The sequence below is a fragment of the Thalassophryne amazonica genome, chromosome 3 (assembly GCF_902500255.1).
Source record: "Thalassophryne amazonica chromosome 3, fThaAma1.1, whole genome shotgun sequence".
Classification (NCBI taxonomy): domain Eukaryota; kingdom Metazoa; phylum Chordata; class Actinopteri; order Batrachoidiformes; family Batrachoididae; genus Thalassophryne; species Thalassophryne amazonica.
In genome coordinates this window covers 26,004,812-26,025,291 of record NC_047105.1, presented here as the reverse complement: position 1 = coordinate 26,025,291, position 20,480 = coordinate 26,004,812, and the positions used below count along the sequence as shown (strand labels likewise).

Here is a 20,480-nt window from a genome sequence, read left to right as displayed (position 1 = left end):
ATCAATTAGCTTGTTAACTTCTGCTTGTTAATGCATTGTTTGCGTTACTTATGAATAAAGCACGGATTAAATTCATTTAGCTTCTTATTGTATGAAGCAGTGCCATCATGTTTCAAAAATAAACATGTCTTCTAGACCAGGGGTATTCAACTTGTTCCACAAAGGGCCAAGAGGGTGCAGGTTTTCTTTGCAACCACCTACTCCAATCAATCAATCAATCAATTTTTTTATATAGCGCCAAATCACAACAAACAGTTGCCCCAAGGCGCTTTATATTGTAAGGCAAGGCCATACAATAATTATGTAAAACCCCAACGGTCAAAACGACCCCTGTGAGCAAGCACTTGGCTACAGTGGGAAGGAAAAACTCCCTTTTAACAGGAAGAAACCTCCAGCAGAACCAGGCTCAGGGAGGGGCAGTCTTCTGCTGGGACTGGTTGGGGCTGAGGGAGAGAACCAGGAAAAGACATGCTGTGGAGGGGAGCAGAGATCGATCACTAATGATTAAATGCAGAGTGGTGCATACAGAGCAAAAAGAGAAAGAAACAGTGCATCATGGGAACCCCCCAGCAGTCTACGTCTATAGCAGCATAACTAAGGGATGGTTCAGGGTCACCTGATCCAGCCCTAACTATAAGCTTTAGCAAAAAGGAAAGTTTTAAGCCTAATCTTAAAAGTAGAGAGGGTGTCTGTCTCCCTGATCTGAATTGGGAGCTGGTTCCACAGGAGAGGAGCCTGAAAGCTGAAGGCTCTGCCTCCCATTCTACTCTTACAAACCCTAGGAACTACAAGTAAGCCTGCAGTCTGAGAGCGAAGCGCTCTATTGGGGTGATATGGTCACAGAATAAGACATCTGAGAGCCCACTCTGAGTGATCTCCAATTTTCATCGTACACACACTGTAAGACAGGCACATATAGCACAAAGACACTTTAGGACAGGCCGTCTTTATTCCCCATCATCAAGGAAACACCTAAAATCAAAGCCACTGTGACAACGACACAAATGAAGGACAGATTACAGGAATGATGGGAGAGCAGACGACAGGGACATGGAGATGGAAAAGGACAGCTGATTTAAGGACGGGAACGAGAGGAGACGTGAAGGGAATAAAAAAAAAAAAAATCTCTGAATGCCGTCTCTCATTACTAATGAAGGGCAGATGACAGCAGGACATAATGGCACGGCTCCTCTCTAACCGACAGCTACAGAACCTAACAAGACTATCGTCACTTTAACCTACGACACCAGATGTAAACAACTTTACGTCATTCACAGCAAAATGCGAGAAGTGACCTGCAAGCTGTCCTCTTAACTGCTGCACTCCATCAACCAGATCATCGTGCCAGCAGAGATGGGCCACAGCGCCTGCACCCCCTGGATCAGTGCGCCTGCAAACCCATATTGTATGCAGAGTGGTGCATACAGAGCAAAAAGAGAAAGAAACAGTGCATCATGGGAACCCCCCAGCAGTCTACATCTATAGCAGCATAACTAAGGGATGGTTCAGGGTCACCTGACTGAAACTCTTCAAATAGACCATTCCTCTGCAGATGATCAGTTAGCTGTTTTACAACTACCCTTTCAAGAATTTTTGAGAGAAAAGGAAGGTTGGAGATTGGCCTATAATTAGCTAAGATAGCTGGGACAAGTGATGGCTTTTTAAGTAATGGTTAAATTACTGCCACCTTAAAAGCCTGTGGTACATAGCCAACTAACAAAGATAGATTGATCATATTTAAGATCGAAGCATTAAATAATGGTAGGGCTTCCTTGAGCAGCCTGGTAGGAATGGGGTCTAATAAACATGTTGATGGTTTGGATGAAGTAACTAATGAAAATAACTCAGACAGAACAATCGGAGAGAAAGAGTCTAACCAAATACCGGCATCACTGAAAGCAGCCAAAGATAACGATACGTCTTTGGGATGGTTATGAGTAATTTTTTCTCTAATAGTTAAAATTTTGTTAGCAAAGAAAGTCATGAAGTCATTACTAGTTAAAGTTAATGGAATACTCAGCTCAATAGAGCTCTGACTCTTTGTCAGCCTGGCTACAGTGCTGAAAAGAAACCTGGGGTTGTTCTTATTTTCTTCAATTAGTGATGAGTAGAAAGATGTCCTAGCTTTACGGAGGGCTTTTTTATAGAGCAACAGACTCTTTTTCCAGGCTAAGTGAAGATCTTCTAAATTAGTGAGACGCCATTTCCTCTCCAACTTACGGGTTATCTGCTTTAAGCTACGAGTTTGTGAGTTATACCACGGAGTCAGGCACTTCTGATTTAAAGCTCTCTTTTTTAGAGGAGCTACAGCATCCAAAGTTGTCTTCAATGAGGATGTAAAACTATTGACGAGATACTCTATCTCACTTACAGAGTTTAGGTAGCTACTCTGCACTGTGTTGGTATATGGCATTAGAGAACATAAAGAAGGAATCATATCCTTAAACCTAGTTACAGCGCTTTCTGAAAGACTTCTAGTGTAATGAAACTTATTCCCCACTGCTGGGTTGTCCATCAGAGTAAATGTAAATGTTATTAAGAAATGATCAGACAGAAGGGAGTTTTCAGGGAATACTGTTAAGTCTTCTATTTCCATACCATAAGTCAGAACAAGATCTAAGATATGATTAAAGTGGTGGGTGGACTCATTTACTTTTTGAGCAAAGCCAATAGAGTCTAATAATAGATTAAATGTAGTGTTGAGGCTGTCATTCTCAGCATCTGTGTGGATGTTAAAATCGCCCACTATAATTATCTTATCTGAGCTAAGCACTAAGTCAGACAAAAGGTCTGAAAATTCACAGAGAAACTCACAGTAACGACCAGGTGGACGATAGATAATAACAAATAAAACTGTTTTTTGGGACTTCCAATTTGGATGGACAAGACTAAGAGTCAAGCTTTCAAATGAATTAAAGCTCTGTCTGGGTTTTTGATTAATTAATAAGCTGGAATGGACGATTGCTGCTAATCCTCCGCCCCGGCCCGTGCTACAAGCATTCTGACAGTTAGTGTGACTTGGGGGTGTTGACTCATTTAAACTAACATATTCATCCTGCTGTAACCAGGTTTCTGTAAGGCAGAATAAATCAATATGTTGATCAATTATTATATCATTTACCAACAGGGACTTAGAAGAGAGAGACCTAATGTTTAATAGACCACATTTAACTGTTTTAGTCTGTGGTGCAGTTGAAGGTGCTATATTATTTTTTCTTTTTGAATTTTTATGCTTAAATAGATTTTTGCTGGTTATTGGTAGTCTGGGAGCAGGCACCGTCTCTACGGGGGTGGGGTAATGAGGGGATGGCAGGGGGAGAGAAGCTGCAGAGAGGTGTGTAAGACTACAACTCTGCTTCCTGGTCCCAACCCTGGATAGTCACGGTTTGGAGGATTTAAGAAAATTGGCCAGATTTCTAGAAATGAGAGCTGCTCCATCCAAAGTGGGATGGATGCCGTCTCTCCTAACAAGACCAGGTTTTCCCCAGAAGCTTTGCCAATTATCTATGAAGCCCACCTCATTTTTTGGACACCACTCAGACAGCCAGCAATTCAAGGAGAACATGCGGCTAAACATGTCACTCCCGGTCTGATTGGGGAGGGGCCCAGAGAAAACTACAGAGTCCGACATTGTTTTTGCAAAGTTACACACCGATTTAATGTTAATTTTAGTGACCTCCGATTGGCGTAACCGGGTGTCATTACTGCCGACGTGAATTACAATCTTACCAAATTTACGCTTAGCCTTAGCCAGCAGTTTCAAATTTCCTTCAATGTCGCCTGCTCTGGCCCCCGGAAGACAATTGACTATGGTTGCTGGTGTCGCTAACTTCACATTTCGCAAAACAGAGTCGCCAATAACCAGAGTTTGATCCTCGGCGGGTGTGTCGTCGAGTGGGGAAAAACGGTTAGAGATGTGAACGGGTTGGCGGTGTACACGGGGCTTCTGTTCAGGGCTACGCTTCCTCCTCACAGTCACCCAGTCGGCCTGCTTTCCCGGCTGCTCGGGATCTGCCAGGGGGGAAACTAACGGCGGCTAAGCTACCTTGGTCCGCACCGACTACAGGGGCCTGGCTAGCTGTAGAATTTTCCACGGTGCGGAGCCGAGTCTCCAATTCGCCCAGCCTGGCCTCCAAAGCTACGAATAAGCTACACTTATTACAAGTACCGTTACTGCTAAAGGAGGCCGAGGAATAACTAAACATTTCACACCCAGAGCAGAAAAGTGCGGGAGAGACAGGAGAAGCCGCCATGCTAAATCGGCTAAGAGCTAGTAGCTACGCTAAGCTAGCGGATTCCTAAAAACACGCAAAGTGAATAATGTGTAAATAATTTAGAGGTGATTCAGCAGAAGGAGTGCTTTAGTTAAGGCACGTAAAGATTACACTGGGAAACAAATCGTAATCTAGATAACTACATCAATCTAACTGCGCAGAATAAACAGCTAACAGATACAGAAAAACACCGCTGTGCTCCGGAACAGGAAGTGATACACCAGGTGATTTTACTGATTAACTGATTCCATCTGCTCAAAGTGACATTAATCAGTGAAATCACCTGTGGAGTGGGTGGTTACAAAGAAAACCTGCACCCTCTCTGCCATTTCTGGAATGAATTGAATACCCCTGTTCTAGACCAATGAAACATGCAGATTTTTTTTCCTCTTCACAACACATTTTTGGGCAGACGTGACAAATAATCAGGTGCAACATATCGTCCAGAAAATATGGTATTTTTGAAGAAACCTTTTCTTGAAAGAGCCCACCTGCTCTCTGATCTTGCGTAGCAGCTCGATACGGTACAGAGTCCTGGCTGCTCGTTCTTCCGTCAAAGGCTCTACAAGCACAGCAGGATCTACCAAACCTGAGAGAACAGAGTTATATATACACATGTGACAGTGGTAGGGAGCAAAAAGCAAGAGAAAAGAGTGAAATAAAGGAGTGACAGAAACCCTAACTTATATTTAAAAAGTGTGATTGATTTAAAGCAACTCTGGAAAAAAGAATAGGACAAAACTCTCCCAAAGCAATATGAAAGCTCCACAGAGATTCTCTTGCTAAGGTAGAGGGGGCAATTACTTTTCATGTGGGCACTGTAGGTGTTAATAAAACCTGTTCTTCAGGAAATTATAGAGGGCACAGAAATGGCTCCACAGCACCTTTGACATACAAATACCATTAAAGATTTATAAAGCAAATTCAGGTGTATAAATTCTGCCCTTGGATGTTTTTCATGCACATTTATTTGCAGATTTGTGAGCAGGACTACACCAAATTTGTCATTGATGTGGCTTCTCCTGTTCTAACTGCGGGTCACCACAGCAGAGCCAATGTGGAGCCACATGGAGTATCATACTGGACGCTCCGACTACAAATCCAGATGTATATGGAGAATGGGTAAAGGTCATTTTGACCTGGGGAGCTTTTCGTTTGGAGGCAACGCCCGGTGCCACTGCACTAAGTTGAAATTAATTTCTTATAAGGTGACATTTGACCTTCTACCAAACTGTATGACATAACTGTAACTAAATTCCCAAATATACAGGGTTAATATTTCATGAGTCAAACTCAGCTGTTGCGCTCGTAATGGTGCACGTGTCTGACAGCAGAGGCTACCTTCGTCTTTTCTTGGCGGTAGCTTGCAGGCGGTCCTACACATGTTGACAAACGAGTTGAAATATCTCTCTAGACTCTCGTCAGTCTTCCTCTCCAGTCGGGCCAGCGTTCTGAACTGGGACCAGTCGAAGGTTTTTCTTTCTGGGTCATAGACCACCCCGAAAGAAGAAACTGTGCGGTAAAAATCTGCCTGTTCCCGACGAGTCCATCTGAAACAAATCATGGAGATGTCCTTCAACATATACATGAAGTTGCAGAATAAAAACTGAATACTGTTGCTGGCATGAGACAGAAGCAAAGGTTCAACAAAAACTCCTGAAAATCCTGACTGTGCAATCAATACCTTGAACGACCATCGTTACCTTCTCTGCCATTCCAGGAACAAAGGGTCGGACTCTGTGGGGATCACCGTGCACCTCCTTAGATCCTCCCCCAGCTGCCATGGCAACGTCCCACTGCTGTGATGAGTCGTTCCCATTCCTCCGATTCCCATACCAATGAGTCCATCGTGAAGCAAGAACTGATGCTTTAGCAGCGGCTCACGACGCAGTGTGAAGCGCTGGTAGGCCGTTACAAGACGGCGTAACCGGGCCGTCATGGCGGGGCCAGTGGGCCAGAGGGGCCGGGCTTGGACAACATGGAGTGATGCCACGCCGCTCCCGGCTCCGGCTGTGGTAGTCGTGGTGACCAATGTTGCATCTTGTGCACACAAGTCGCCTGATATCTGGAACTCTGAGAGAAAAAAGGAGGCAGTGACTCGACAGCAAAGGAGGAAATGTTAACCCTTCAGTGTGTGTGACTCAAATAACGAACCTACAAAAAAGGCCTAACGCAGCAATATTAACAATAATAACTAGTCTGAGTATTACAGTGCATGACCATGTGTCTCACCTGGACCGGTACTGTCTGGTTTATCTGAGGTATCAGTACTGGAGCAGGTTTCCTCACCCTGAAACTTAAAGATGCAAACAGACGTTACCTCAAAATAACCATCAATCTTACAAATTCATTCACCAATATATTTCCCACTGCTTTTACAGGTCTGGCTCATAGCGACAACAGACCCAGCAGCTCATTCCGCACTTCCCTATACTCAGCAAAGTCCTCCAATCTCATTGTACACTTCCCCCGTACAATGACTATACAGACTACACTTCATGGGGGATCCCAAGGGCCTTCTTTCAGTTGAACTTGCCAGGAAGACCTCCCTAGGTAGATGTACTACATCAGCTAGCTCATTGCGATGTGAAGAAGCAGCTGCTTTCCTCAGAGTACCGCATGGATATTTGAGCTTCTCACCCAGTCGCAGAGTGGAAGCTCAAATATCTGATGGAGGAATTTCATTTACACTTCTTTTTTGTGACCTTGTTCTTTTGATCAAGACCCAAAGTTTATGACCACAGATAGTTGAGCACAGGAGTGGATATGGAGTCTCACTCTCTGGCTCACCTTAAGATCATGTTCACAATTTTACAAAATTTAAAACAAAAGTAAGATTAAAAAATAAATAAATAAAAAATTAAAAACCAATTACTAGCAGGTCACTATATTACAGAACCAATTACTTGAAATAATTTTAAAAATATATCTTAAAATTACATGGCATTAACAGAAAAGTATAATTTAACTTGATTTTAATCTTTTTACCTCATAAAATCAACCAAATCAAAATCAAGACAGTCTCTTCAGACAAACACACTCAAAACAATATGATTTGCTATTCCCGAGATCAAATAAAGACAAACTTTAAAATATTTTGTAACCATTTACAAATGAATGAAAAGACACGTTTTACTCTGGATGTTCCACATGGACAAACATACACACAGCTCCTGGTGTTCCCGAGTGATTTTCCAGCCAAGTACCAACCAGGACCGACTCTGACGTCTAAGATCTGATGGGACCAGGTGGCTGCTGTCAGACTCCAGACACTATCATAGCTCAAAAAAGTAGGTGGAGTTACCCGTCAGCCAAGATCTTTTTTGTTTTCTCATTTGGATCTGTCGTCCTCTAAAGGACAAACTGCAAGTGTGAATTCCACAGAAACAACACGCGTTAACACAGTCTGCAAAATAACTCAAGTGTGACCACAAATCTGTAAAAGTACAAATAGGCGAAATAAAATGCACTAAAATGTAACATTTAAAGTTATCGGCAGGTAATTTTTAGAAAATACAATAATAATAATAATAATAACTATATAAATATGTTTTTAAAAAAGTAAATATGAAATGGTTTTATTTTGGTTAATGTAACTTCATTAAGAACTAAAGCCCCGTTCACACTGGGGCTGCTTCGAGTTGCTTCATGTGGAGTCATGACGACGCAGGAATGTCTGCGGCAGGTGGGCAGAGAGGAGGTGAGGACGCAGCCTGCAGGTTCTCTGCACAGAGAAATCAGAGTGCACAGTTTGGCTGCAGCCAGACTGCACTCTGATTTCTCTTCTAGTTTATATTTGTTCTTGTGCTGAACTGCAGGTCTGTGCTCTGAGTTCTGTTATAGTTTCTTCCTTTGACCGCGAGCTGCATGCACACATGAACGAACCATCCATGAGTAAATGTGGAGATGTCTATAGTTGTACTTGATGTGGACATGTCCTGCCTCTGGCAATCAGTCTGTGAGCAGGACTTAGGCCGGGTTCACACGGTAGGATAATTAGGCCAATGTTGGACCCGATCTTCCCCTTCCAACAATCTTAAGGATGCCCCGACAATCGTGATGACACTAAAGATGATCTTATCACATATTCTTGCCGTGTGTGGTGTGTTAAGAGCGCTCTGATCTGCTCGGAAGGGCATCAGGAGCGCTCCGATCGCAAATCAGGGATATTCAACGTTTGATTTTTTTGGCCCGATGTCGCAGCGTGTGTGGTGTCTTCCGACCACAAACAAGCACGCAGCCTGCTGAATGTGAAGTGCAGCCAATCAGAAAGCGAGGTGACGAACGTACAGAGCGGAAAATAAAATCAAAACAGCTGTTCTGACTTACCAGAAAGTCCGGTGGTCGCGCTGTCTCCACTCCTTTAAAGAACACCTTTTCTTTTTCGTATCATTTTTTCCCTCTGTTGTAAATAGTCCACAAAGTACCTCCGTTTGTTTACTCTGAAGTCACGTTTAATCTCGAGAGATTTTGCGAGATTTCCTGTCTGAACTGTAAATGTTCGTGTGTAAAATCTGTTTGTGTGTGGTGGTGTTGTTCTTACCGTGTGGCTGAGATCCATGATTTTTTATCTTCACGTGTGGTCTCTCAGGTTTTGGAAACCTACAGATAATTTTAAAATCCTGTCGTGTGAACCAGGCTTTACGTCCTTTTTTGTCCTTTATATAACACAGTGATTAGAGAGCGAGGAACTGCAGCCATCCAGTTTTTTTTTTTCTTTTAATTGTTCACATGTGTGCGAATGAATTGTCCATGAGTGAACTGGAGATGTCCAGACTTTTTATGGGATGTGGACATGTCCTGTCTCTGGCAATCCGTCTGTGAGAGGACTTTTATGGACTTTATTTAAACAGTTGTCAGAGAATTCAAGAGTGAGTAGCTGTAGAAGCTGTCAGGCGGCAATCAAGTTTTTTTTTTGTGCTCTTTTTGAGCGTGTAGTTTTACTGCATTGTGTACATGGTATAAAAACAATCCTGCGTGATTTATACTTTGTGAACAATGGAACACAGCAGGAATCATAAATTGGTGGTGTGTAACGTTGTATAGTTACACAACAGTCTAGTTACACTGAGTACTGTTGCGCTGCCCTGACTTGTGCTGAAACCACTTAATTTCTGCATTGAGCACAAGATGTAAAAAAATTAAACGTTTAATTTTTGGCGTCCGATTCACTTTGTCCTTTGTGTCTCTCGTGCTGTTGTGGCATTGAGTTACATCGTCTCGGCACTGGGTTGCTTCCACGTGGCATCATCATGACACAGCACGACGCAACTTGAAGTGGGCCCGGCATGAAAGGAGCTTAAGATGTGCTTTATGGGACATCAGTTCTGCTGAAAATGAGGCTCAGACACAAATGCCTGGCATGGAGCTGCTGAGGCTAATGAAAGCAAAATGCGTTTGCAAAAGGATTAAAGTGACTGTCAGACCACCTGCGGAGAGCAGCAGACAATCAAAGAGATGCATTTAAAGCCTAATGTGGCGTCTCAGGAGAGCTTTCTCTCACCTTACTGCTCTCATCTCTCTCCTCCCCGCCGTCTGCTTTAGTCTCCACCTCGTCCTTTGTCTCTTCACTTTTACAAACGCTGACAACAGAAAACAACAGGAGAAACAGAGAGAAAGAAAAAAAAATAATTAAAGCTCCACAGGTGCATAAATGAAGGCAACACACAGATACGTAGATATTTAACCCTTAAAAGGTCGATTCCCCTGTTGCTCCAAAATTTTTATTTTACTTTTCTAGATCAAACAAGCAGCACTGGCCTCAGCAGCTATCACAGCGAGGCTTCGGAAATTAATGAAACTGACAAACAAGCCACACACATGCAGATAGAGAGAGAATGAAGAAGTGTCGGCTACAATTAGATTTATAGACAATTTTTTCTGCAGGGTTGTGTGTGTAGAACATAACATTCTGCCACGGTATGTAAGCATATCAGCACAAGTGTATATTAAAAGGTGCAGAAAAAGCTACTGAACTAAATAAAAGTTGACAAAAAAATCAGGTAAGGTAAGTACATACTTAAAAAAAAAAACAACAACAACAACAACAAAGCAAATCAAAGTCTTAAGAACATAAACATAAATCAGCCAGGAAACATTCATCTTTCTTTTATTTTCATAAACATCTTAGCTGTGTGTTGCACTGATACATGCACACACAAAATGCAACTGCAAGAAGAAAAAACTGAAATGTGACTGATCAGCTGTGCTGAGGAGGAAGCGAACGTCATAAAATGTGCAGATATCTACCAAATCCAGAGCGACCATTTCTCTCATGCAAATTTACAACTTCCCAAGACTTTGCAATTAAATCACATTTATTTTGAAAACCTGCAGTATAGTGATTTGAAATAACTGTCCTGGGCAGCCACGTTTACTTGTTCAAGGCCTCTGTGCACAAATTCATCTGTGCAACATTCCCATACTTTTGCTATGATGGACTCCTGCAGAGTTGCATTAAAATCCAGCTGCTACCGTTTCTGTGCTTGGCGGGGAACAGCTTCAGGTTGAACAGGTAACAACACGAGTGACAACTTCAGTTACCTTCAGGAGGAGCATCAAAGCTTCTGCCTCATCTTTGGAGCTGTACGGTCTACAGCCAGACTCTGAGAATACATTTCTCACGCGGCATAAAGCATCTCCTCCCGGAGCGTTCTGTCACTGCCAATTACAACTCCGACTTCCTCCAGTCAAACTCACTAAATGCAGCAAAACTCGCAGAAAAATAACCAGCAGAAACTAAACAGAGTGGTGATACACACGCAGTCGGTTCCCTTTAGATCTCTTCAATCGCAAGGACAACAGATTCATCCAGTTACGTTTAATAACAGTCGGTGCATTTACCGCCTGTTTATGACCTGCATGAAAAAGCAGACTTACTATGAAAAAGGACATTCTGACAGGTTTTTGCATGCAAGTAAACATTACCTGTCAGTCAAATCAGAGGGCCCCTCCCCTCCTGTGTGTTCCACTGACAGCGCTGTGACGTCTGGTATCCCCACCCTCTCCAGGAAACACAGATCTGGATCTGCCCGCATGGCGTTGTACCGCTCATAACCTGTCCATGGATGCACACAGACAGACACACACAAAACCCATGACAATAGAGACATGCACATACGTACATACATTAGCTCATGCACATTGTGTTTATTGTACCAGAGACAAAAGTGCAGCACAAATCTGCAGTCGCATCGAACATTCACATCCAGAAACCCTCATAAAACAACAGCTGGTGCCTGTGCAAAACCGTGCAGCAGTTCTTACCGTGTTTGTGGACTCCTATGAGGAGAGACTTGTCAGCATCTGTATCCCACCATGAAGCCGGAATCTCGATGTAGTCGATGTCTGGCAGCGAAACCTCAAGTTTACTGTCAAGACAAACACACAATCAGCACGTCAAGTCAAAATACTGAAACTTACTGAGCACACCAGGGAGTCAATGTGAAACAAGAAAACAAACAACAACAATATGAAGCTTGAAATGTTTACTACAACCGATCATTCTTCAGGAGCAGGACAAAGTGTTTTACACATAGGAGAATAAAAGACAAGTAAGTACACGACTGTGATGGATGCTCAGTCATATTAAAGTGGGCAGGAAAAGTCTGCATCACTTTGCCATTTGTATATATATTAGAAATAATCTGACTGTATGCTGACTGCACCCAGTTATGAACTTGTGTCTGGTCATGTTTATTTTGAGGTTTGAAAACTCGAGAAGTTGCCTCAAAGTTATAGATTTGTGATCCAACATCTGCTCAGCTGACATGTCGGGACCTACGTACCTGGCAGGGATCCCCTCCAGAGCCTGATTGGCAGCCTCACCTAATACCTCCACCTTCAGGTAGTACAACATCCTTACCCTCAGCAGCACCCTGTGAAGACAAACAAATGAGGGTCTAGTACGAGGCACAAGAGCAACAGCAGTGAGTTCCTGCAGGAAACCTGAGACAACTGCTTGCGCCTGCTAACAGGAACTAGTGATTGAACAGGGGTAGAGACATGGGCAGTGAAGGGAGTGCAGGAGATGACAATTGGTCATTGTGGCACGACAAGACAGAAATTTCAGATTTTTCAACTTGGGGAAGAGGGCGACGCGATCGCACAACAAACGCGGCAATCCCTCAAAATCATTTTATTCACATCCATCGCGTCGCATTGCATGGATGGAACATTTGTGGTGCCACAACGCATCCTTCCATAGGGATTACATGGCAATCTGTCGCAGCCATGGCACGCGTGGCGTCCGGTGTGAACGCGACATTAGAAAGGTGGACAGAGTACAAAATGAGAAAATGAGAAGAACAACAAAAGGAGGATGAGACGGCTGGACGTGATGAAAAAATTATAAATATGAGTGAGATGTGAATGAAAGGAGAGGAGAAGTGAGAGAGACGGCTGAAGTGGAGGTGGATGGACAGAGCAAAGGAAGACTTGAGGGAAAAAAGATCTTAAGAAGTAAAGTACATGGAGAAAGTCCATCAGACACATCGGGCTACACAGAGGAGGAAGAAGATAGAGAGTAAAAATCTTTGAACTGACTTGTTGCAGTGTTGTTTGAGGTGTTTCTTGTAGCTGTCGTCCTGCAGTACCATTTCAGGGTTACAGTGGACCAGCCAGTCGGCGTTTTTCACCTCAGGAACATTCAGCTGATTCTTTAGCTTCTTCCCCTTCCGACCACGAGGAACTGGAGCTGATAGACCTGGAAAGAAAGACGATTAAATACGGCCTTTATAATATAAAATATCACTTCACAGTGCAATCCAATAAGTGTTGAGGGCCGACTGTCATGAAGCAACCACATCACAGCCAAAGCAAGAGGATGCTGTCAGAGATGCTCTCTACCAGCCGCCATGATTGCAAACAGAATAAACAGTCAATGGATGGATAAATAGAAGGCATACTTCAATAATAGGCATTACCAGTTTTTATTTGATTTTCCTTTAAATGTCTGTACATCTTGTACTTTATATGGTTTTCTGTCTGTATAAATCTCGTTAATCTAACTTTGGGCGGGCCTGACTATGAATTAAAGAAGAAATTCAAACCAGAGTGATTGAGCAGAGACTGGTCCTGGCCTTCCTTGGTGGGTGTGATCAGATCCCAGATGAAGCTCTTGATCTTGTCATCACCTTTGTAGTGTCTCAAGCAGTACACCAGCAGAGCCCTAAAGAAACCATTTAATTAGGTTGTTTTTGTTTGTTGTTGTTCTTTTTTTTTTACAACTGTCTCTGCAGAGAGAATTTCACTGCAGTGTGAACCCAGTCTACATCTTAAAAGAAGACTATTTCCTGTTATGACACATAAGTAGGTCAGTTAACTGGATGAAAATCTACAACCCCAAATCCAATGAAGTTGGGACATTGTGTAAAATGTAAATAACAACAGAATACAATGATTTGCAAATACTCTTCAACCTATATTCAATTGAATATACCACAAAGACAAGATATTTAATGTTCAAACTGATAAACTTTATTGTTTTTGTACAAATATTTGCTCATTTGAAATGGATGCCTGCAACACATTTCAAAAAAGCTGGGACAGCGGCAACAAAAGACTGGGAAAGTTGATGAATGCTGAAAGAACACCTGTTTGGAACATTGCACAGGTGAACAGGTTAATTGAAAACAGGTAAGTGTCATGATTGGGTATAAAAGGAGCATCCCCAAAAGGCTCAGCCATTCACAAGCAAAGATGACGTGAGGATCACCACTTTGTGATCAACTGCGTGAAAAAATAGTCCAACAGTTTAAGAACAATGTTTCTCAATGTTCAATTGCAAGGAATTTAGGGATTCCATCATCTACAGTCCATAACATAATCAGAAGATTCAGAGAATCTGGAGAAATTTCTACACGTAAGCCGTAAGGCTCAAAATCAACATTGAATGCCCGTGACCTTTGATCCCTCAAGCGGGACTGCATTAAAAACTGACATCACTATGTAATGGATCTTACCGCGTGGGCTCAATAACACTTCAGAAAACCATTGTCAACACAGTTCATCGCTACATCTACAAGTGCAAGTTAAAACTCTACCATGCAAAGCGAAAGCCATACATCAATAACATCCAGAAACGCCGCCACCTTCTCTGGGCCCGAGCTCATTTGAAATGGACAGCCACAAAGCGGGAAAGTGTTCTGTGGTCTGATGAGTCCACATTTCAAATTGTTTTTGGAAATCATGGAAGTCGTGTCCTCCGGACAAAAGAGGGAAAAGACCATCCAGACTGTTACCAGCGCAAAGTTCAAAAGCCAGCATCTGTGATGGTATGGGGGTGTGTTAGTGCCCATGGCATGGGCAACTTACATATCTGTGATGGCACCATCAATGCTGAAAGGTACATCCAGGTTTTTAGAGCAACACGTGCTGCCATCCAAGCAACGTCTTTTTCAGGGACGTCCCTGCTTATTTCAGCAAGACAATGCGAAGCCACATTCTGCATGTGTTACAACAGCGTGGCTTCATAGTAAAAGAGTGCGGGTACTAGACTGGCCCGCCTGCAGTCCAGACCTGTCACCCACTGAAAATGTGTGGCGCATTATGAAGCGCAAAATATGACAACGGACACCCCGGACTGTTGCACAACTGAAGTTGTACATCAAGCAAAAATGGAAAAGAATTCCACCTACAAAGCTTCAACAATTAGCGTCCTCAGTTCCCAAATGCTTATTGAGTATCGTTAGAAGGAAAGGTGATGTAACATAGTGGGTAATACAGTCCCAGCTTTTTTGAAACGTGTTGCAGGCATCCAATTCAAAATGAGCAAATATTTGCACAAAACAATAAAATTTATCAGTTTGAACATTAAATATCTTGTCTTTGTGGTGTATTCAATTGAATAAAGGTTGAAGAGGATTTGCAAATCATTGTATTCTGTTTTAATTTACATTTTACACAACGTCCCAACTTAATTGGAACTGGGTTTGTATCTGCAAGAAAAGTCGGGTTATTCTCCCCAGCAAAGGCCGCTACCCATTTGCCGCTGGGTGGGCTGGGACAATGCACACTGTGTCTTGTACAAGGACACACACTGTTAGCATGAGCAAGATTCAAACCTAGGTCTACATATTGGGAGGCCAGCTCCTGCAAGAAAAATACAACAAAAATTTGTCCTCTGCATTTTACCCATCCTAATTACAGTTGGTTTCATGGTTTCAGCACTGCTGCCTCACAGCAAGAAGGTCATGGGTTGGCATCTCACCTGGCCCTTTCTGCGTGGTGTTGCATGATCTCCCCGTGTTTGTGTGGGTATCCTCTGGGTGCTCCAGCTTCCACCCACATCCATAGACAAGCAGGTTAGGTGAACTGGAAACTTTAAACTGACCGTAGGTGTTTGCAGAAGTGTGTGTTTGTCTATATGTGGCCCTGTGGTGTCCTTTCAAGGCTGTCATGCCCTATGACTGCTTTGACGATGCCCCCCTCCCTCAACCCTTAATTGGAGTAAGCAGGTTCAGAAAATGAACAAATGAATGACTTACAGTTGGACACAACTGTGCTGTGGCGTTGAGCTACATCATCTCAGCACTGGGTTGCTTCCACGGGGCGTCATCCTGACGCCGCACGACGCAACTTGAAGTGGGCCCGGTGTGAAAGGGGCTTTAGTTTTACATTCACTGCATGTTGTCAAGCAGCAGCACTTCTTTAATCACTTTGTGCTCTGAAATTAACACGGTGCATCCGGAAAGTATTCAAAGTGCTTCACTTTTTCCACATTTTGTTATAATACAGCCTTATTCCAAAATGGATGAAGATAATATTTTTTCCTCAAAATCCTACACACAATACCCCATAATGACAATGTGAAAAACGTTTTTTTTTTTTTGGGGTTTTTTGTTGTTGTTGTTGTTTTTTGAAAATTTATTAATAAAAATAAAAAAACAAACCAAAAAAAAAATCACATGTGCATAAGTATTCAGAGCCTTTGCCATGAAGCTCAATACTGAGCTCAGGTGCATCCTGTTTCCACAGATCATCCTTAAAATGTTTCTACAGCTTTATTGAAGTCCACCTGGGTAAATTCAGTTGATTGGACATGATTTGGAAAGGCACACACCTGTCTACATATAAGGTCCCACAGTTGACAGTGCATGTCAGAGCACAAACCAAGCATGAAGTCAAAGGAATTGTCTGTAGACCTACGAGACAGGATTGTCTCAAGGCACAAATCTGGAGAAGGCTACAGAAACATTTCAGTGGCCTCCATCATTTATAAATAAAAGTGCGGATCCATCAGGACTCTTCCTCGAGCTGACCACCCGTTTAAACTGAGCGCTCCGACAGTCTCTCTGGCAGAGCTCCAGCATTCCTCTGTCGAGAGAGGAGAACCTTCCAGAAGGACAACCATCTCTGCAGCAATCCACCAATCGGGCCTGTATGATAGAGTGGCCAGACAGAAGCCACTTCTTTGTAAAAGGGACATAGTAGCCCGCCTGGAGTTTGCCAAAAGGCACCTGAAGGACTCTCAGACCATGACAAGGTGATGGCAGCATCATGCTGTGGGGATGTTTTTCAGCAGCAGGAACTGGGAGACTAGTCAGGACTGAGGGAAAGATGAATGCAGCAAAGCAATGTACAGAGACATCCTGGATAAAAACCTGCTCCAGAGCGCTCTTGACCTCAGACTGGGGCGACTGTTCATATTTCAGTAGGACAATGACCCTAAGCACACAGCCAAGATATCAAAGGAGTGGCTTCAGGACAACTCTGTGAATGTCCTTGAGTGGCCCAGTCAGAGCCCAGACCTGAATCCGACTGAACATCTCTGGAGAGATCTGAAAATGCCTCTGCACTGACGCTCCCCATGCAACCTGATGGAGCTTGAGAGGTGCTGCAAAGAGGAATGGGCAAAACTACCCAAAGATAGGTGCACCAAACTTGTGTCATCATATTCAAGAAGATTTGAGGCTGTAATTGCTGCCAAAGGTGCATCAACAAACCCTGAGCAAAGGGTAATAAATTAAGAAATCACATGTACGTATGTACATGTGATTTCTTAGGGAAAAAAACTCAATTTTGGAATAAGGATGTAACGTAAAATTGAAAAAAGTGAAGTGCTGTGAAGACTTTCTGGATGCACGGTACCTGGCACATTTCCTACCACTTCTTACTTGTGGGAGCGGACTTATTGTCTTGTTCAAGGACACTTAACACCCAGAGTGGGATATCAAAGATTTGATCCCCTGACGCTTCAATGAGAAATACCTCGATGATGAAAACGGTAAAAGTCTAAATTCAAGAGCATAAAAGAATGTGAGAATGTCTTATTCATTCATCATCAAAAAATAAATTGCTCTTTTGTGTCTCCAGCTGCACACTGTAAAAAAGTAAGATTTTCTTTTCTTACCTACAGATGATCTCCATGTCTCTCTCTGCTAGATGCCATTTAAACCGACCATGGTTTAAGATGTCCTTCCACCGACCCCAACTGGAAAGACAAAGGAAGAAAAACAAAAAGGCAAGACACATTACGGTAAGAAAGGACTGTTCACAAAGGTGGACCATATTTTTCATGCTGTGGGTTTTTTTGGGGGGGGTGGCTGCTAAACTAGTTTCTGACATCCTGCAAGCTATACCTTACATACTGAAAAATCACATGTCCATTAATAATAACTATTAACCCTCTGGAGTCTTGGCTATTTTGGGGCGTGTTTGACTACTTTTGGTTTTACCTTCATAATTTACCTTAAAAAACTGTTTACCTGGAATGTGTGGTGTCATTTTTTTGACTTTACAGTTTTTCTTTCATTCTGACATACTATTATTAAAACAGTTAAAGCCTGAAATTGGAATCAGAAAAAAAAAATTTTTTTTTTTTGTTTGTTTTACTGTGAAAACCAGAATATTTTTAACAAAGCATTTTTAAGTTATATATAATTCATATTAAAATGCAGGAAATTCTTTGGGCATTTTGTGGCTTTTTACATGCAATAAGATGCCATGCAAATTATATTTGTGGCACTCAGAAAAACAATTCCTGTTCAATGCACATCAGAAGCTCCAAGAATCTGTACAGATATTTCACCTCAATATCCATGTGAAGTTTTCCCAAATCCCTTGTTTTTGTAGCATTTTTATTGGTATTGGTACAGACTGTCCTGACTGTGTTAGTGGCAAAAACAAAAAAAAAAAAAAAAAAAAAAAATACAAAAAGGTGTTTTGGACGATGGGGGGGGGGGGGGGGGTGTCTATCTGAACTCCTGTGTTCTCTGCCCCTGGAGCCTGGTAACTGTTGGGGCAGTGTGTGTCTCCACCCTGCTCTGCTCCAGGACTCGGCAATGGAGCAGAAACGCACGAGTTCTGGAGACGATGGAAGAGGAGTGCGCGGTCCGATCCACTGTGCAAATCTGTGCGCACAGATCGGTGAATCCACCTGCTCTGGTTCATCCAGACCCGAAGAATAAAGTCCACTTCATCATGACGCACTCTGTGCTTCGATCATCTTCATGCCGTAAGAAAAAAGAGAGGGAGAGACAATGCGCTCTTCCAGATGCCTGATTATTTTGAAGCACTAACTAAAAAACAAACAAACAAAAAAAAAAAACTATGCCACAGAGCAACTACCCATCCATCCATCCATTTTCTTCCGCTTTATCCGGAGTCAGGTCGCGGGGGTAGCAGCTCAAGCAAAGCCGCCCAGACCTCCCGATCCACACACACCTCCACCAGCTCCTCTGGGGGAACCCCAACGCGTTCCCAAGCCAGCCGAGAGATGTAATCCCTCTAGCGTGTCCTGGACCTTCCCCGGGGCCTCCTCCCAGTGGGACGTGCCCGGAACACCTCTCCAGCGAGGCGTAAAGGGGGCATCCCGAAAAGATGCCCGAGCCACCGCAACTGACTCCTTTCGACGTGGAGGAGCAGCGGCTTGACTCCGAGCTCCTCCCGAGTGACCAAGCTCCTCACCCTATCTCTAAGGGAGCGCCCAGCCACCCTGCGGAGGAAACTTATCTCGGCCGCTTGTACTCGCGATCTCTTTCTTTCGGTCATGAGCCAAATCTCATGACCATAGGCGAGGATCGGAACGTAGATCGATCGGTAAATCGAGAGCTTTGCCCCCCTACTCAGCTCTCTCTTCACCACGACGGTCCGATACAGCGACCGCATCACTGCAGATGCTGCACCGATCCGTCTATCGATCTCACGCTCCATCCGTCCCTCACCCGTGAGCAAGACCCCGAGATACTTAAACTCCTCCACTTGAGGCAAGGACACTCCACCGACCTGAAGAGGGCAAAGCACCTTTTTCCGGTCGAGAACCATGGCCTCGGATTTGGAGGTGCTGATTTTCATCCCGGACGCTTCACACTCAGCTGCAAACCGCCCCAGTGCATGCTGAAGGTCCTGATTTGACAAAGCCAACAGAACCACATCGTCCGCAAACAGCAGAGACGAGATTCTGTGGTTCCCAAACCAGACCCCCTCTACACCCTGGCTGCGCCTAGAAATTCTGTCCATAAAAATAATGAACAGAACCGGTGACAAAGGGCAGCCCTGGCGGAGGCCAACATGCACTGGAAACAGGTTTGACTTACTACCGCCTCTGAGCCCCCAGTCTCTGCTTCCTCTTCGGAAAATGTGACGATGGGATTGAGGAGGTCCTCGAAGTACTCCTTCCACCGCCCGACAACATCCCCAGTCAGGGTCAACAGGTCCCCACCCGCACCGTAAACAGTGCTGGTGGAGAGCTGCTTCCGCCTCCTGAGGCGTCGGATGGTTTGCCAGAATCTCTTCGAGGCCGACCGATAGTCCTCCTCCATAGCCTCCCCGAACTCCTCCCAGACCCGAGTTTTTGCCTCTGCGACCGCACAGGCTGCGGCACACTTGGCCTGCCGGTACCTGTCAGCTGCCTCTGGGGTCCCACCTACCAACAAAGAGAAGTAGGACGACTCCTTCAGCTTGACGGCATCCCTTACTTCCGGTGTCCACCACTGGGTTCGGGGATTGCCGCCGCGACAGGCACCAGAGACCTTGCGACCACAGCTACGAGCAGCTGCATCAACAATGGAGGTGGAGAACATGGTCCACTCGGACGCCATGTCTCCAACCTCCCCCGGGATCTGGGAGAAGCTCTCCCGGAGGTGGGAGTTGAAGGCCTTGCTGACAGAGGGTTCCCCCAGTCATTCCCAGCAGACCCTCACGTTTGGGCCTGCCACGTCTGACCGGCTTCCTACCCTCCCAGCGGATCCAACTCACCATCACTCG

At 44.0% G+C, this 20,480-nt stretch overlaps 1 protein-coding gene across 1 annotated transcript in view; it reads right to left on the bottom strand.

Moving 5' to 3' along the window:
• The window catches only part of chd6 (chromodomain helicase DNA binding protein 6), a 255,681-nt gene that overhangs the window by 27,232 nt on the left and 207,969 nt on the right, over positions 1 to 20,480 (bottom strand). The window contains exons 25-35 of the mRNA XM_034165956.1: positions 17,626 to 17,706; positions 13,325 to 13,443; positions 12,819 to 12,978; positions 12,062 to 12,151; positions 11,541 to 11,644; positions 11,202 to 11,331; positions 9,778 to 9,856; positions 6,507 to 6,564; positions 5,978 to 6,347; positions 5,616 to 5,824; positions 4,766 to 4,863 (exon numbers count right to left, since the gene is read on the bottom strand). Of these exons, the coding sequence (XP_034021847.1) occupies positions 4,766 to 4,863; positions 5,616 to 5,824; positions 5,978 to 6,347; positions 6,507 to 6,564; positions 9,778 to 9,856; positions 11,202 to 11,331; positions 11,541 to 11,644; positions 12,062 to 12,151; positions 12,819 to 12,978; positions 13,325 to 13,443; positions 17,626 to 17,706 (1,498 nt within the window). The remainder of the gene's footprint in view (positions 1 to 4,765; positions 4,864 to 5,615; positions 5,825 to 5,977; positions 6,348 to 6,506; positions 6,565 to 9,777; positions 9,857 to 11,201; positions 11,332 to 11,540; positions 11,645 to 12,061; positions 12,152 to 12,818; positions 12,979 to 13,324; positions 13,444 to 17,625; positions 17,707 to 20,480) is intronic.